The 17735-nt window shown below is 48.0% G+C and overlaps 1 protein-coding gene across 3 annotated transcripts in view; it reads right to left on the reverse strand.

The window, feature by feature from the left end:
• IGSF3 (immunoglobulin superfamily member 3) overlaps positions 1-17735 on the reverse strand; it is an 89394-nt gene that overhangs the window by 7601 nt on the left and 64058 nt on the right. For all 3 annotated transcript variants that reach the window (XM_036924472.2, XM_057500586.1, XM_057500585.1), the window contains exons 7-9: positions 16980-17384; positions 6265-6675; positions 1795-2202 (exon numbers count right to left, since the gene is read on the reverse strand). In XM_036924472.2, coding sequence (XP_036780367.2) covers positions 1795-2202; positions 6265-6675; positions 16980-17384 — 1224 coding nt within the window. The remainder of the gene's footprint in view (positions 1-1794; positions 2203-6264; positions 6676-16979; positions 17385-17735) is intronic.

Consider the following 17735-nt stretch of genomic DNA (forward strand, 5'->3'; position numbering starts at 1 on the left):
TCACTGAGGTCAGCCCTTCATTTCATATATTTCAAACTGTGGTCAACCCTATGCAATGCAAGGTGATTCATAGCATAACTCTTAGACTTATATTACTTCAAGTCCTCTATATGTTGAACTTCTACCTTGGAAAAAAATATCTGAGGTATATCCACATAGCAAATGTTATGTAACCAGTAAAAAAAATGCTTTCCATGACATGGGAAAATGCTCACCAAAGGATGTTTGGGGGACAAAAATCACATGGAGCAATGAGATCTTCACTGTTCAGAGAGGTAGATGGATGGAATATGAAGAGATGTGGGTAGTGAGATTATAGATAACTTTTCTTTTCATAACTATACTTTTCCGTCTCTTCTAATTGTTCTGTTGTTAGTGTGCTATCACCTTATATAATCAGGGAAGGAAGGAGGTAGGTTAGCTGAATCACGCTACTCATCTGGCTGAACACGAGGCTGACTCAAGGTTCCAGGTTGAAAGGTCATACTGCAAGCTCACAGTGTGGCAGGAGGGAGACGTCATGGCCACTTAGTCTGCCCTGACCAGCTGACTGCAAGCATGCAGTGTGGCAGGAGGGAGACGTCGTGGCCACTCCAGTCTGCCCTGACCAGCTGTGTGGCATTTCTCTTCCGGCTTCAGTGTCTCATTAGTAAAAGCTAATTGTTGTTGTGACACCTGAACACAAATTGCCTAGGAGGCAGCTGGCACTCCATATGGCTGTCCCCTCCCACTCCACCTGAGGGCCTCGGTGTGGTGATCTGAAAAATGGGTAGAAGTTGGAGGAGGAAGAGGGTTGGTTCAGCTGCCATAGCTCTACAATTTTACCTTCAGGAAAAGATAAGCGGCAGTTTCCAGGCAAGGCAGTTTCCAGCTAAGGGAAATATGAGTGACTCAAAGTAGAGGTGATTTCCCCTCCAGCTTAGGCAAAAGGCGGAGGAGGGAGATAATGCCCCTGTCCTGTAGCAAAGGGCATGTTCACTCCATGACATATGTGGCCAGCACAGCTGTGAAGCCCCAGTGTTCCACCAATGAAGCGAGCTGAGCTACTAAGATGTGAAGACATTATGAAAGCCTCCAACAGGACCAATGACAAACAGGAACATTGAGACGCTCAGAAAACAAACAAGACAAAGTGGTCACACTGATGCAGGTCATAGGTTCATTTCTGCTCCATGTCTGTAGACAGATCACTGACTTGTTGAGCTGATATGGATGAATGAATGATGACGTGATAGTGTAGAGGACACTGGAACCCTGCACGTCTTTGCTTCAATTATGCATTTAGATGTGTAACAATGATTATACCTAGTAATTATGCTCACTCAGGTATTTTAGAAACAACAATAAAGACAAAAGCATAAGGCCACACAGAATAGTCACTAATACCCATAAAATTATTAGATGTGAGAGAGTGATGTCCACAGGTATATCATTTTCTATTTAAAGCATGTGCATCAAATCTTTCCCACTGGAAATACACAAGCATAATTTTTTTTGAACCACATAGCTACTGTTTCTCAACATTTTTGCTTATCTACCATTTGTCTGAATGTGAATGCATTCTTTTAAAAGAAAATATTCCGTGCTCTGCAATAATTGGCAAATGTTATTCTGGTTAAGAAATAACCATTTTCCATTTACTAGGGGAAAAAATTTTGAGACAGTTTTGAATGCAAATGCAAAATGTAAATGCTCATACATTTAACTGGAAAAAAAATCTGTTAATAAACTAATTTTATGCAGTGCATAAAATATTACACTGACAGGGAAACACCAAAGGCAGTTAACCCTCACCTGGTCTCATGACTGTAACGGCCGTCTGCCCAGCAGTGTCCTCTGCCCGTTTATACCACTCGCCACTGGGGCTGGGAAGCCATTCCTCCACGCGGCAGCTGTAGGTCCCACTGTCCTGCACCGCCACGTTCTGGATGAAGAGCCGGTACACACCACAGGAAGGACTCTCCAAATGCAGCCGCTCCTTCAGGTTATTTTTGGCTGCCTGCTCTCCATAGTGGAAGGTGGCCTCGCGGCTCAGGTGGGCCACAGTCTCCCGCTCCGGGTGGTTGGGCTTCCACACAAACCACTCCACCATGAGCTGGGAGGCCGTGCTGGTGCGGTTTAGCACCACGCACTCCAGCTGCACCTGCCGTGTCTCCAGAACCGATAGGTTCCCCTGCGCCTGGCTGAGCTTTAGGCGGCTATCTAGAAAGGCGAGGAAAGAGAGGTCAACAACAAGAAAACAACATGCAACTCACAGGCACACTCTCCAAGCGTAGATGAATGGGTGCCTTCCAAGCACAGGACAGCGCGCACTCCATCTGCGGAAACATTCCTCTGGCGTGGATCCCAAAACACTCTGAGTTCCCTGATCATGTGTCCGAGTGCCTGATTTCAAGGAGATCAATGCTACACTAACAGCTGTTCCTGATTTATAACCTTCACGGATTCAGATGTTCAGGACTGGATGAGTCCACATCCCAGTGACAGCAGACCATAAGCCTGAGGCTGACTGGAGGGGGTGGCTGGGAAGGGGCATAGTGAGAACCCCTCTCAAAGCAGGAATAGGTTTTTACAACTGCCCACGTGACAGCTAGGATATGCTGGGTTGTCAGCCACAAAAGAACTGCAGAGGAAACAGTTAATTTGTTCATGAGCTGGCCCTGAGAACTGCACTTCTTACCTCCTTGAGTTCCTTCTCAAGGTGGGAACAGAACTGGTCTGACATCAATGAAGAAAAGACTGATATTGATGGAACCAGTGGCTTGAAAACTCAGCCAAGCAGATTGTCCTCCAAAGAAGGAGTGTCCTTAGCAATAGTACACCCTCATGGCATGCACGCCATTTCATATGAGGTCCTAATGAGCCCACCTGGATCAGTGAGATTGGAAGGTACACCCTGAGAGCACAGAAGCACCTTGGCAAGGCCGCCTGGAGAGCTGAGGGAGGGAGGACCCGTGCCCAGCACGTTCTACTTTCTACACTTCAAACCTGTCAGAACATTCTACAACACACGTGATTACTTCTGTAACTAAGAGGTCAAGGAATCAAAAAGTAACAGAAAATATTTTTAAATAACCCATCTTCTCCCTCCCTTCCCCCAAAATATACATATACAGTTGGCACATGAACATGGGCTTGACTGCATAGGTCCATGTATATCTGAGTTTTTTCAATAAATATATTAGAAAATATTTTGGAGATTTGTGACAATTTGAGAAAATATTTTCTTTTCTCTGGTTTACTTTATTGTAAGAATACAGTATAAAATACATATAACATGTAAAATATGCATTAATCAATTGTTTCAGTTATCAGTAAGGCTTCCGGTCAACAGTAGACTATTAGTAGAGTATTTGGGAAGTCAAAGGTTATATGCAGATTTCTGACTCTGTGGGGGTGGGGGTTGGCACCCCAAACCCCTGCATTGTTCAAAAGTGAACCAATCATTTATCTGGCTATCTGTTTATATACACACACACACACACACACACAGAGATATAAAGATGTCAACTTTGGTTGTCTCTGGTTTGAAAAATTATTTTTTCTTTGTGCTTTTTTTTGTATTTTCCAAAAGGTCTATAAGCATATTCTTTCTCATCTGAAAAAAGAAAGCGGGGGTGAGGGAAGAAAAAAAACTAGAAGTAGGGAAAACAAAAAACGAAAAAGAAAAACATAGAAACCAAAACTCTTAACTGAAGGAACATGTTGTCTGAATCAGTGTCCTGTGAATTTTCTGTTTATTGTGTTAACACTCCCCCAAACCAGAGATTTCACTAAATGTGTCTGACAGGGATCCTTACAGCCCTTTTACACCACCCCAGTTAGCTTGATGTACGTCTGCTGTCTCAGATGGGGAAATCCCCTCGATAAACTTAGAATCCACCAAGAATCTCTTCTTTCAGTACACATGGGCAAAGGGCAAGGATGAACGATGACTCAGAGGAAACTCTCGGGAGGTGGGGGTGGTGATCACGATATCCCAGCGGAGAGAATGATCAGAACTGAACACAGACAGGAAAAACAGAAACCCAGAAGAACATCTGCAGGCCTTGTGATGACCTTCAGTTTTTAAAAGCCCCAGGGACTGGCCTGAAGGCAGGACATAGGTCCCTGGAAATATCTACAGGAATCATTTAGACCAGAGCTTCCTTTTTAATGCAGGAGGGCTGGCATAAATGTCACTGTGAGGTCAGTGACAATTCCTGGATGGGGCAGTTTTAGAAAGCAGTTAAGGGCACTGACTCCCTGCACGGGTGGAAATCTGAATTTAACTTTTGACTCCCCAAAAACTTAACCACTAATAGCCTAGTGTTGACCAGAAGCCTTAGCATTAACATAAACAGTTGACAGACACACATTTTGTATGGTATATTATTATTATATATTGTAGTCTTATGGTAAAGTAACCTAGAGAAAAGAAAATGCTTTTTCAAATTGTTGCAAATCTCCAAAAAATTTTCCAAAGTAGTTATTGAAAATAATTCACATATAAGTGGACCCAGGCAGCCCAAACCCATGTTGTCAAGGGTCAACTACAATATCCTGAGGAAAAGGAGGGGAATAACCCCACGGCATTCAGCACAGGCCAGGCCATATTTGGATTTCAGTATCTGGATTCATTTGCTTACTAAAGAAATACTTACTGAGGCCGCCTGGGAGACAAGTTACGGGAGTAAAATGGAATCAGAGTCTCTGTGCTCACTCATGAGCTTCAAATTTAATGGAAGAGAGAAAGGACAGGGTGATACACATTTGAGTATATAAATAATGAATAATACATAATAACTAATAATAAATTTGTTTCCAGGAGTATAAATATGAATATATAGTTCATAATTCCTTATGTATGAATAGGTAAATAAGCAAAATGCCAGGTGATGATATGTGTTATATGAAGGGGATTCACAGTGACTAGGGTGCTCTATTTAGTTACAATGAGCTAGGAAGCCTCTCTGAGGAAGACTTGAGGCAAATGAATATCTATGATTAACGTGTTCCAAACCAAGAGAACAGTAAGTGCCAGGATGTCTCCTGGGGTGTTCAAGGAAAGCAACCATTCATTCCTCAGTCAAGTATCTATTAAGGTGTCATGACAGTGGCTGAAGATACAAAGACACAGTCCTGTCCTCAAACTACTTACAGTATAGTGAAGAAAAAATACAATTTTTGCATTGTGTGTTTTATAAAGAACACCTGGGGAAGTGAGAGAACTCAGGGAAGGCTTCCTGGAGGAATGCTGAGGGATGTCTTAGGGATGGGATGAAGATGGGAAAGGCAGCAGGACGGGTATTTCAGACAGGAAGGGAGCATAAGCAAAGGGGTGAAGATGGGACTTGGGGTGGCAACACAGCACCCCAAAGCTGACCAGGAAGGACAGGCGGTGACAACCATTATAGGTCAGGCAGGAAAGGGCAGGAGAGGGAGCTTAAGACCACATTATGTGAGAGGTTCAAAGAACGCGAGCTCTTTAACAAGGAGAAGGGGAGACTGACAGGGACATACAAGAGCTCCCTTCACTTATGTGAAAGGAAATGACCCAAACTTTCCTCAGGCTGTTCTAGGGGCAGATCTGAGACCTGAGAGGAAAATTACAGGGAGGGGACTTTTCAACAACTAGGGCTGCCCAGAAGTAGACCTGAGGCCTGCAGAAATAGTGTGCTCTCCTTCCCTGGAAGCGTTCTGGCTGGTGCCAGAATAGGAAATAAATAGGGAGTGTCAGGGTAATGGTAATAAACAGAGTCGGGGGGGGGGGGGGCAGAATAAGGGCTGCTCTCACGGGGTGTGAGCGGGGGCTGAGGGGCATTTGGTTTGCAGACAGGACGGGCTCATCCCTGGGCTGGGAATGGGTGGCAAGGAAGAAGGAGAGGCAGATGAGAGAAACCAGAAAATGTCTTGTAGGCCGGAATCCCGTGTGTGGAACTGCCACCAGCTGGAGATCCAGGCGGCAAACTGCAAGCCCAGGAAAAGGTCCAGGAGCTGCCCGGGGTCCGGCTGTGCCACGCTGTACTCAGCACAGCGGCCCCTCAGGCCATTCCCTGGTGAAGGGCAGCCTCCTAACAGCAAGAATCGAGGATGCCTTTCTGAGTTTGCACCCAGCACCAGGACCCTCTATAGGTAAAGCAGGTGGGCCCACAGCACACTAGGCTGGTGTTCTATGGACCTGCAACTACAGCCAGTGAGGACACACAGAGTCCTGTCAACCCCGGCAGGCTTTGCACTAACCCCATCAGCCCGGAATGGCTGCATCCCCCAGGGTGTCCTTACCTGGCTGCTTCACAGTGACCTCAGTGCGCCCTGAAACCTCCTCTGCCAGCTTGTACCAGGCATAGTTGGGGCTCAGCAGCCACTCCTCCACGTGGCAGTAGTAGCTGCCACTGTCACTGACCTCGGCTCTCTGGATGGTGAGACTGAACAGGCCCCCAGACACATGCCTCTCAAACTGGAGCCTGGAGCGCAGGCCCTCCTCCTCAGCATAGGTGCCAAACTCAAAGGCCGAGTTGTGGGTGGTTTTGAGGATGAGCTTGCCGTCGGCATCCGAGGGCTTGTGGACGTACCAGAGCACAGCGAAGTGCGAGTTCTGGCTGGTCTGAGACTTGACTGAGCAGTTCAGCTGGATGGGCCTGTTTTCCACCAGGGTCAGGGTCCGCTTGGATTTGCTCACCTGCAACTTTGTCACTGCAGAGGCGAGGCAGCAGGTCAGCAGAACTAGCACACACAACCCGGAAACACGGCTGCCCCACACCTCGCCTCTGCGCCCCCAGCCTGCTTTTGTCCAGCACAGTTCCCAGAGGGCTGAACACTGATGGGCTTCCTCCAAAACAGGGCTTGTGTGAGGAGGACAGCACGCAGCCCATGTCACCGCAAACATCCCTCCATCTGTCTCCTTGCCTGGTCCCCGGCTCCTCCCCACCCCTCCAGCCTCACCATCACACAGCCTCTTGGGGATCCAGATGAAATACGGATCTGCCCATGTCATTTCCCCGTTTAAAAAATTTAATGGCTCCCAACTGCTTATAATGTATAATAAAATATAACTCCTTTTCACAGGACAAAGTCCGTCCAGGATCCAACCCTTATCCACTGTCCACACTCATCTCCTCAAGCCCCCAGCCTCCCACCCACACCTAGACCCCTCTGACACTTCTGTCTGCTCATCCTTCAGTCCTCCTCTGCCCGTGCTTGCCCCCAAAACTAGGGGTGTCCCTGGGCTTCCCTCAGCACCGCTGCACATCATCAGGCTGGCTTTCCTCACATCTCTCTTCCAATTGAGAGCTTCCCTACGGGTAGAAATCAAGTTCTGTCCATTCAATCTGCAAACATTTAGAATGTGCCCACTGTGTGCCCTTCCTTAGGCTAAGGGCTGGGGATGCCCTGAAGTGTAAGACAGTCCTGCCTAGTGGGTGTTTGCATCACTGCACCCCTCAGAGCCTGGCACAGTGCAAGGGCTTTGGAAAGGGCTCAGTCTGTGTTTGCTGAAGTATGTGAGTGAGTGGGTGAGTGAATGAGAATGTGCTGGAGAAATATGGCAGCAGGAAGTTAGAGGATGCTGGGTGAATCTTCCTGGCAGAGAAAGAGGGAGAAGGCTGAGAGAAAAATGAAGAGCAGTGGGACAGAACAGAGCCTGTTCCAGCCTCCCCTGCCCTTTGCTATCCTGCTCCAAAACCAGAAGGGAGGGTAGACAGACTGCAGAGTGCCACCCCACCTGCTAACTCATGACTACGCTCACTTTAAGGTGATGAGAAGCCAAGATCTAATGAAGTGTATCTCAGAAAGGTCATTTGGGGTCGCACCCACTCCTTCATTATTACATTTGCTGTCTCCCCCTACCTACCTCTGTCCCCCTACTAAAATGGAAAAAGACAAAATTCTAAGTTCCTCTTAGGAAGCTAATAGTAAAAGCATCATCCCACTTCCACCCCTCCCTTCACACTTCACTTTTTGGAGACCAGCCCACTCACCAGCCAAGAAAGAAACCCAGGCCAAGGCACAGACCCCAGGCAGGGAGGGCGAGCTGGGCTTCCTCTGATGGTCTGCCTGGAAGGGAGGCCAGGGTGGGTTTGCCTGGGCCATCTCCAGCACCCCTGCCAGTTAGTCTCCTTTGACCCAGGCACGGATCTGAGCCCAGTGGTCATGCCTGGGCCCCTTCTACCAGGGCTGGCCAGCTGGCTCGCTTAGAGCTCCGTGTGGAGAGGCAGCACCAAATTCTGAGTCTCCTGAGCCAAGGCAACTCAAACTTCTGAAAGCCTGAGTTAATGAGCTGGACACCCGGTAATGCACAATCGTTCTGACAAGCTGACAGGATCCATCACCCAGGGCCACACTGCAAAAGCAACTGAGGACACGTCTCATGGCAAATTGGGTGATGCTCTTCCCCGAGGACTGCTGAATTCAATACCGACGGAAGTCAAGCCATTAAGGCACACTAAGCAATGATTTGGGAGAAATCCTATGTCCCCTGCCCCACCCTTCTGGTTTCAGCTGTTCTGTGAACAAGCCAAGTCTCCTGCTTTCTCCTTTCTTCAAACCACAAAGTTCTCCAGGGCACATGGCAATTACTAGTAAGCTCCCAAGCTCTGGAAACTAGATTCACATCAGCTTGCCAGTCGACTTTTCAGATTGGATTCGTATAATGCTTGATGACCAGCTTCCTTTCCATTCTTTTCCCACCCAATTCACTGCATGCAAATAGTATCTATATCGGTACAAATGACACCACCTGAATTATCTGGTTCTTGGCCAAAAAAACTGGGTTGTTCAGTGTAGAGTAGAAAGAGCTTTAAAATGTATTATTAATTGGGGCCAGATTATTTTTGCAACTGTTACTAGGGAAACCTCAATTGCTATAGTAACTGCATATGTTAAACTGGAATCCTATGACTGAACTTCAATTCAGTCACATGGTTGGAGAATAAGAATCCAAGGAATAGAAATGTTTCAAAGCATTTCTAGTTTTTTTTTCTTCCCATGTCAAAATATTGTGAAGTGTTGAAAAGCTTGAAAGTGGCATTTTTGAAATCTGCTGCATGTCTGACAGGTGGGCAAGGGGTCAGCTCTTATTCTGTGTTCTGAATTTCCTCCCACATTCAAGGGCAGGGAGGCCCTTTCCGGAAGCCCAGGAGACACTGCAGCCTCCATGTCTAATTAGGAAGCACTCCCACAGCCTGCCCAGCACCGCCCTGAGCGGTGTGCAGCCTGCCTGCATCACCTCCCTCCATAGTTAGGAAAGCCCAGCCCGCTAAGGACTGTAGGTATTTTTATCTGCAAGATGAGAACAATCAGAGTATCTCCTTCATAGGAATGTTTTGCAAATTAAAAGCAACAGTCTGTAGAAAGAGTTTAGCACAGCACCTGATATATAATAAACACACAATACATTTTTGCCTTTCTCATTTCTTTTCGGTTTCTGGGCTCAGTCCCATGCTCAGAGTTCAACAATTGATGGAGAACTGTCACACACCAGTGGAAAACTTGCTACCAGAATTGCTTTCCGTGGATCAGCAGCATTGGCATTGCCTGGGAGCCCGTTAGACCTGCAACTCTCAGGCCCCACCCCAGACCTCCTGCATCAAAACCTGACTTTTCACCACCTGCAAGCTCAGACTCCGGCTCACCCCAGCAGCTGCCTTCTCAGGAACCTGGTGCTCCCTGAGCTGGCAGAACCCTGTTTGAAGGAAGGGCCCTTTCTTTCTGCATCTGGAGAGTTTCCATCCTAGGCTTCTGATCAAAATGTGGAGACCTGTGTATTTTTGCATCATGGGAGAGGCCAGTGTTACAGCAAGGACAGGGCAGCGTGAAGGCGAGGGGCAGGGGGAGGATGGAGGGCCTGGGCAGCAGAGAAGAGAAGCTGCTTCATCAGCCGACCTACCTGGCCTGCAGACCCTGCTTTGTGCACGTGCTTCTCACTCAAAACATCAGTAAAGAGTTTCCTTACACCCCGCTGGAGTTGTTACATGCTGCCTTATGTGGAAGTTAATTCTTTAAAGGTCTTCTCTTTCCCACTAAATTATAAGCATCTGAAGAGAGGGTACTATGACCCATTCATGTACTAAACAAGTCAATAAATGGATGATCAAATAAATATGTGATTAATCTTTCTTGAAAGTATGGGAACATAAAGGAAAGTCATTTAATCTTGAGCGTGACAGGAGGGAAAGAACATTTCAAGAATATGTGACATCTGAGCTTGGCCCTGAGAAACAAATGGGGTGCTCCACAGGCAGCAGGTACTGAAGGACACCCTGGTGAGGGGACAAGTGGGCAAAGGGGAGACCTTCTCTGTGCACCATATTCAGGGAAGAGCAAGTGGTCAAGTGTGGTAGATATAGAAAGGTAAACTTGTCAGACGGCAAGGGCCTGGGATGTGCCCTAACCCTGACCACATACAGCTAAGAGTATGACCCATGGCCTGTAGCCTCAGTACCACAGGGGGCTTTTTGAGACCACTGAAGCACAAATGCCATGGGAGGGGTCCAGTGACCTGTGGTTCTGTGAGCCCTCCAGGTGACTCTGGTGCACACTAAGTTTGAGAAGCCCCAGGTGCAGCAGTGAGGGGGCCACAGGTGACTCTGGGGACGACAGTTTCTGTGCAGTGGTGCGAGGAGACGCCAGAGGGTGGCAGGTGAGGAGGTATGGGCAGGGAGGGAGTAGAGGGCGAGAAGAAAGACACCGCTCTTTCCTAAAGATACCTGACAGTAGTTATCAATGTCAGGAATGGAGGGGGCCAGTGGCTGGATGGCAGAGATTTTTCAAAATGAGGGAAGCAAGTCAGCTAAGAGACTGGGAGAGAATGAAGATAGCAACCAGGGAAGAGAGAGAGAGAGAGAGAGAGAGAGAGAGAGAGAGAGAGAGAGAGAGAGAGAGAGAGAGAGAGAGTGTGTGTGTGTGCGTGTGTGTGTGTCTCCCATGGTTCTCAGGGAAGGAGACGGCAAGGTCACCTGCCAATCAGGCAGTCACCATGCCTCTAACACTGCCCTCTGCTCTTCTCTCCCTGTGGTCATGCCCTAATTTGGGCCCTGAATGATCTCTTTCTCAGACTTTATGTGTGCGCCCTGCTTACGAGTCTTCCTGGCTCCAGCCTGCAGCTCCCCATGACAGCAGTTCCCAGCAGGGCAGCAAGGTCCCCAGTGACATCATGGAGCTCTGTGGGCACGTCTTTCCTGATCCCATTGCTTAGGGGGCAAGGGAAGGGAAGGTGTTTAATGAACTGGAGCAAGAGACAGATGTCAACCCTTATCTGGGATGACTCCATGTAACAAATCTCTGCTTCAGGTCCTGCATGACTTTCAAATGACATCCATATGAGTGAAAACTCCATCTCTGAGACTAGAACCTACTTTAATTTTACTGTCAACACAACATATATATATTGCATCATTTAAATATATCCAGGTAAATCAAGGGAGGATTTTCCTTTGCTTTTTTTAACATGGTTGCAAGAGTTGCTCAGAATTTCAGATGGTAGTGCCGCCTGAATGATGGGTCAGCAGTCAGTGTCCGTAGGGGTAGGCTGCAGTGCATCGTCCCAGCATCGCCTGTGGTATGGTGCCTCCTAGTGGGGCCGTCCGTCCCTGAGCATGGACTGAACTCTATTCTAAGCACTTTATAGGTATTAACTATTCTGTCCTCACCAGACCTATGAAATAAATATTATCCCCACTTTATAAAGACACTTGCCCAATGTCACACCACTGACAATGGCTAAGCCAGGACTCAAACTCAGGCTGCCTGGACCGCCGTTGCTTCTTACTATCACGTATGGTGACCCTCTGTAGTTCTGTGTAAAAGGGGCTCCTCTGGCCCATGCCATCATGCCTGGAGACAAGCCCCCCTCTGAGCCCTTGCTTCAGTCACATCAAAACAGAATGCTGCCTCCTCCCTCCATGATGTTTTCTCCACACTCTGTTCCAAGCCTGAAATGCCCCACTGCTCTTCCCTCCACCCATCCCCAAGCAAACTAATCCTCTCCTGAGGCCGGTGGCCCACACCACCATCCTGGGCCGGCTCACCACCAACCCTGTAATACCTCTCTGCCTCCTCTCTTCCCAGCCTCCGACTGCCCAAGACACAGGAACTGGGACACACCCATCTCTGCAGCCACAGAGCCCAGCACCAAAATGAACACACAGCAAGTACTCAAACACGCTTGCAGAAGGCACTGGGAGGGAGAAGCAAGGAGAAAACAGCAGGAGTTTGGAGGTGGAAGCAGTTCATTAGGAGTAGCCCAGACATGCATTGTGTGCCCTACCTGCCTGCAGACAGAGCAGTGACCCTGCTCACTGACTACAAACAGGTGCACCTGCTATCACCATGGCAATGAGGCCTGTGGGGTGGGTGAGGGCTGGGGACCCCTCTAGGGCTCTTGGACTCACATTCACTCTGCCTCTGAGCACTCAGCAGGCAGAAGCCACATGCACATGGGACAGAAGGTTCTGAAAGAAAGAAAGTAGAGACCAATCCCTCTGAAGGATGGGGCATCCTGTCTGTCACCTACTAGACTGTGACAAGGAGAACCACTGTTCACATGCCCTGGACTCAGGGAAGTCAAAGAAGCAGCAACCAGCTCTCCCAATCTGCCAGGTCAGCAATAAGAAATTGGAGGAAACAGATTTGGCAGCATCCAGAGAGTATTAAATATTCATCCAAACTACCCATCAGTAAAATCCCAGCAGAATATACCCACTGACAAGTCGGCTTTCTACACCAGAGGCTGTCCTCCTGGAAGCTTGTTTATTGCTTGTCAATTTTAATGTGCAATATTTAATAGCCAGACCAAGATATGGTCATAAACATTTGGAAAATGAGAGCTGACATTTCCCTTATTGCTTCTGTATTTAGGGATATGTAATTGGAGGGTGTTTTTGGTGCTAAAGAAAATCAGAAGGAAGCAGAGTGATGTTTCAAAATTAAAAGAGAAAAGAATTGATTACAAGATAAGAATCTAATATGTTGAACCGGCTTAAAGTCTTGCCTAAGTGCCCCTTGGCGGTCACACTCTGTGATCAATGGGAGGAGAGCTAAGCTAAATCAACAGAATAGAAGTGATGGTGTCCCTTGAAGATTTCCTTGGGGATGTGCATCTGGAACAGGAAGCATGCAAAGAGAATGGTCAATAATAGATCTACAGCAAGTCAGTCACGCCACCCAGCCAGAGATTTTAATGAATCAAATACCCATGATGCGGTCAGGTCAGTAGGTAGCTCTGGCAAGAACTGCTCTGGGGCACAAACCACACAGAGCTGTCTTGGGAGCAGATGACACCATCAGTGGAAGGCTGATAAAGGGACCAGCATGAGTGAGTCAGCAGTACCCAGGGTTTCTATTTGATTATGCTGGAATAAAACTATTCAACAAAGTATTCTTTAAGAGTGGGGAGACAGAGGACATGGTGGGGTTCATTGCTATGGAAAACACCAGAGCAGAGTAAGAGTCCGTGTTTTCAGAGGCAAGGTATGGAGGGAGGGTAGAAAGATAAGAAGCCAGTGTGGTTTTAAACTCCAGCGTGCCCAAGCATTAGAGCCATCTGTGGCAGAAGTTAGCAGAAACAGAGGAGCAAGAGGAGGTATGAACCACACCTGTACGCCGCCAGCAAGCTGTCTGGGGGAGCCTCTGTGGGCACCTTGTGAGCCCAACTTAAAAAAACAAACTTAACTTTTTTTAGGAAATCAGGGATGGTAAATCAGAAAGAAGTGAGACTAAATAACAGTTCATGATACCCAAGAGGATTACTGAGAAGGAAAAAACACTGCCTAGAAAATACCATAATACAATAAAATTTAGAACTCAGGCTCTGGAGCCAGACTGTTTGTCTGGATTTGAATCTTGCTTCTGCCACTTACTATGAATCACTGGATAATTTATTTAACTTCGGAGTCAGTGTCCTCATCTATAAAATGGGTGAATCACTACCCCCTTGTGGCATTGCATGGATTTACTAAGAAATAAGTTATTATACGAAGAGCATTCAGGATGGTGATGGGCACACAAGAAATGCTCAGTAAATATTAGCTATTATTGTTGTCACCACAACTGCCACCAGGGCTCAGACTCCTCCACGTCAACAATCTACAAGAAGCCTCTTCTATTAAAAAGAATACTTCCTGATTACACGACCTTAAAAAGGTTAAAGTCTCTCTTGTCCACTGCAACTGATTTTTAATAAGGCACTCCTGGGTTCAAATTCCAACTTCCCACTCACTATCAGACTTCAGCAAGCCAGAGCCTTCTGAGCCTCAGTTACTTTATCAATCAAATGGGAAAGCAATACCTTCCCCCCCAGGTCACAGGGAAGATGAAGTGAGATGACATATAAGTGTCTACTCTCCGGCACACCATCAGTTTTGTGGTATTTTTCCACTGTACTTGCCCAAAATAAAAGCACCAGTACCAACCAGAGTGTGTGGAAAAAAATAAAAATGGACCTGAAGCTCTTTGGAAAATATTAAGTGCTAAGTTCATTAATATTTAACGAAGGAGAGACAGTAACACTTAAGGGATGCATTCTCTCCAGTGATCCAGCCACTCCTCGAACTGTGCGGCCTCAGTGCCTACCTTCGCTCCCTGCAGCCCCCAGAGGCCAGGGAAGTGCATTACGGTGCCCCTCTGGGAACCGGCCTCAAGCAGACAGCCCAAACACCATGGCAGCCCCAGTCTCGGGTGCCTGCTGCCGCTTGTTCTCGATTCATAGTGAAAACACCGATTCAGCATAAGCCACACAATACACGAAACAGTCCTCAGAGCAGATCCCGTGTCGCCTAACTCTCCAGCTACTTTTTCTGCCTAGGAGGCAATACAGCAGTGTGGTGGAAAGTGGAGATTTATGGAAGTCAGAGAGCCCTGGGCATGCGCACAGCTCCAATCTCAGGATCCACTTGAGAAGCTGCTTTGCCTCCACGGAGGCCCCTGAACACCGGGAGCCTGGTTTCCTCACACAGAAACCAACATGAGGATACAAACAGCTACCTTACTTCACTGTTGGAGGAATTTTAAAAGAAAATGTAAGTACCTCATGTAATTGTAGATTAATTATACCAAAAAAAAAAGGTACACACAGAAAAAAAAAAAAAAAGAAAACGTAAGTACTACGCCCAAAGCCTGGCACCCAAGAGGTACTTCACACAGTTTTGTCCCTTTATCCCCTTTAGTAACACCAAAAACTAATTAGGATCCCAATAACTTGAACCTCCCGTGAACTAATTCCGTATTTTCCCCTTATGTGCTCCTGTCATAGATTCTTAGTAACAGAAACAAGCAAATACTAGGGGTTTATTCAAAAAGGAAATGTCAGGCAAGGTCCTGGGGTCAGCACTTCCTCTACCTTCTCCAGCTCAGAAGCACAAGGGGGGTGCAGCCGCTGACAGTGCAGAACTTGCGGATCAGTGGAGACCACAAAAGGTGAGATTCCAGTCTCAGTGTCCTCCCCAGTGAGGCAGGCAGGTCCACATTCCACAACAAGGGTTCACATGAAATGGGGTCTCTGGTTAACCCGCCCTTAACCTGAAAGTCCACTGAAGGCGGAACAGCCTCTTCCCTGAGCATCTCTCATGGGCCAAGGAACCATCTCATCAATTATGTAACTTGGCTGTTCCAAACTCTGCTACAGAAGAGGATGCTTGTGGGGTTAGAAGAGGCAAAGGGTGAACTCAGGTGTTACCACTATATAAGCGCACATTGATGAAAATAGCACAGTGACCATGTGAAGTGCTCAAGGAGACAGCGCTGGGTTCTAACATGGCTGTGAATAGGTAGGAAAATCCTCTTTGTGAGGTGTTCAAACCATCTTTGTAAGTGGGTGGAGCAGAAAGTCATTGCAAAGTCACTCCCAGCCTTCCCTGCGTGGTGCCTGTACCCTCTTATCAGGAGGTGGGGCTACAGGCTACAGGGGGTAAGCGGGTGCCACAGCCTGGGTGCCACCCTCCACCAGCTTCCAACCAAGTAGGAGACACCAAGAAAACCAGAAGGGTGATACATACTTAACCCCGCCCTCATGACAGGAAAAGGGCCTGGGGAAGGTGAATGTGGGCAGGAAAGCCCCCTGATGAAGGCTCCCCAGATTAGTGCCTCCTTACCACCTGCTGGGGGAGCCTCAGCCTCCACTGGAGAAGGGAGCCCAAACTCAGTGCATGAGGATAGGGTGTGGGTATATGGGAAACAGCATGGGGGATACACAGACAGAGGTTCAACCCCCGGCCCCACCATTTACCAGCTACATGATCCTGGGTCAGTCACTTCACTTTTCCTAGGGTTCTTGTGAAATTCTAATGGAGTAACTGACCCCCTAGCACCTGGCACTAAGCAGATGCTCAGTAAGACCTGTTTCCTTCCCTCTCCCCTCCGAGGTTCTTTGTCTGCAAACAGAGTAACCATACCTTGTTCGCATCATTGTTGCAAGGATTACAGGAGATGACATTAGGTAAAGAGACAGCACCCTGTAATCCAGTGGGCCTGGACACTTCACAAATGTCAGTATTTCACACACACACACACGTATGTGTGCAGAGTTGCAGAACTGTTTTAAATTAAAGGAGTCTGTAGAGACATGACAACTAAAAATGATATCGACCCCTAAATGGATACTGGTTTGGAAGGAAAAAAAACCTATAAAAGGCATTGTTGGGGCAACTGGGGAAATGTTAGTAAGGTCCCACAGTCATGTGGAATTCCCGGGGTCTGGGCAAGGGAATGTCCTTGTTCTTAGGAGATACACACACAAGTATTTAGGAGGAAGGGTCCTGACCTCAGCAACTAATCTGCAGTGATTCAAAAACAAAAAAAAATACACACAGAGGGAGAGAACAAAGGTGATATGATGCTAACTGGCCGCCAAAGGGAATATGATTCTTGCAGCTTCCTATAGATCTGAAATTTCTCAAACTAAAAAGTTGGGAGATAAAAGCAGCCATGCCAAGGGCTCAGTGTGGCTTCTCCTTCCCTCCCCAAGTGTCTCATCCTCCAATGCCAGCCACACGCCCCTGGCCTCTCACCTGGCTGCAGCACCCTGATCTCCAGCAGGTTGGAGGTTCTCTCGGCCAGCCGCGTCCAGGTGTGGTTGTAGTGCCTCCGCCACAGCTCCGCCACACACTGGTACTTGCCCGCCTCTGTATCACTGGCTCGGCTGATGCTCAGGCGGACGTTGTTGCTGGACTCAGCCTTCTCAATGGCCGTTCGGGTTCGGAAGCTGGAGGATCTATCCCCCCACTGGACTCCTCCGTCCCGGGTGAAGGTCACCAGGTCATGGAACTCAACAGTGCCCACTGGCTGGAACCGCCATGTCACTGACACAGGGACCCGCGCTGGGTAATGGGGTTTGATGATGCACTGCAAGTCAAAGGACTCGCTGTAGGTCACCCCTGGTGTGCGGGAGATGGCTGTGACCGTGAAGCCTGTTTCTGGAGAGAGAGCAGAGAGACGGAAGCTAGAGGAGACATTTGGCTTTCTCAGGGCGATGTGCCACAGTGCTGGGCTCCTGGCACAAGCTGGCAGAGTGGAGCCAAGGCCTGTGGGTCTCTCTTGGTCCTCAGGCCAGTATTACTTGAGCTCTCATGTTGAGGCACAGACCCAACAGCCCCTGAGACCCCACAGAAAGAGGCCAGAGGCACCTGTCGATGAGCAGCACTCGCAAACCCATCCCAGGGAAACCGCATGCTGACCTGCATTCCATCAGCCCAGCTCAGGGACTGAGTACATGCAGGCAGGGCCATTCCCAGAAGTCTTGGGATGCCACACTAAGAAAAAGGCCG

The sequence above is a fragment of the Manis pentadactyla genome, chromosome 4 (assembly GCF_030020395.1).
Source record: "Manis pentadactyla isolate mManPen7 chromosome 4, mManPen7.hap1, whole genome shotgun sequence".
In the NCBI taxonomy this organism is placed as follows: domain Eukaryota; kingdom Metazoa; phylum Chordata; class Mammalia; order Pholidota; family Manidae; genus Manis; species Manis pentadactyla.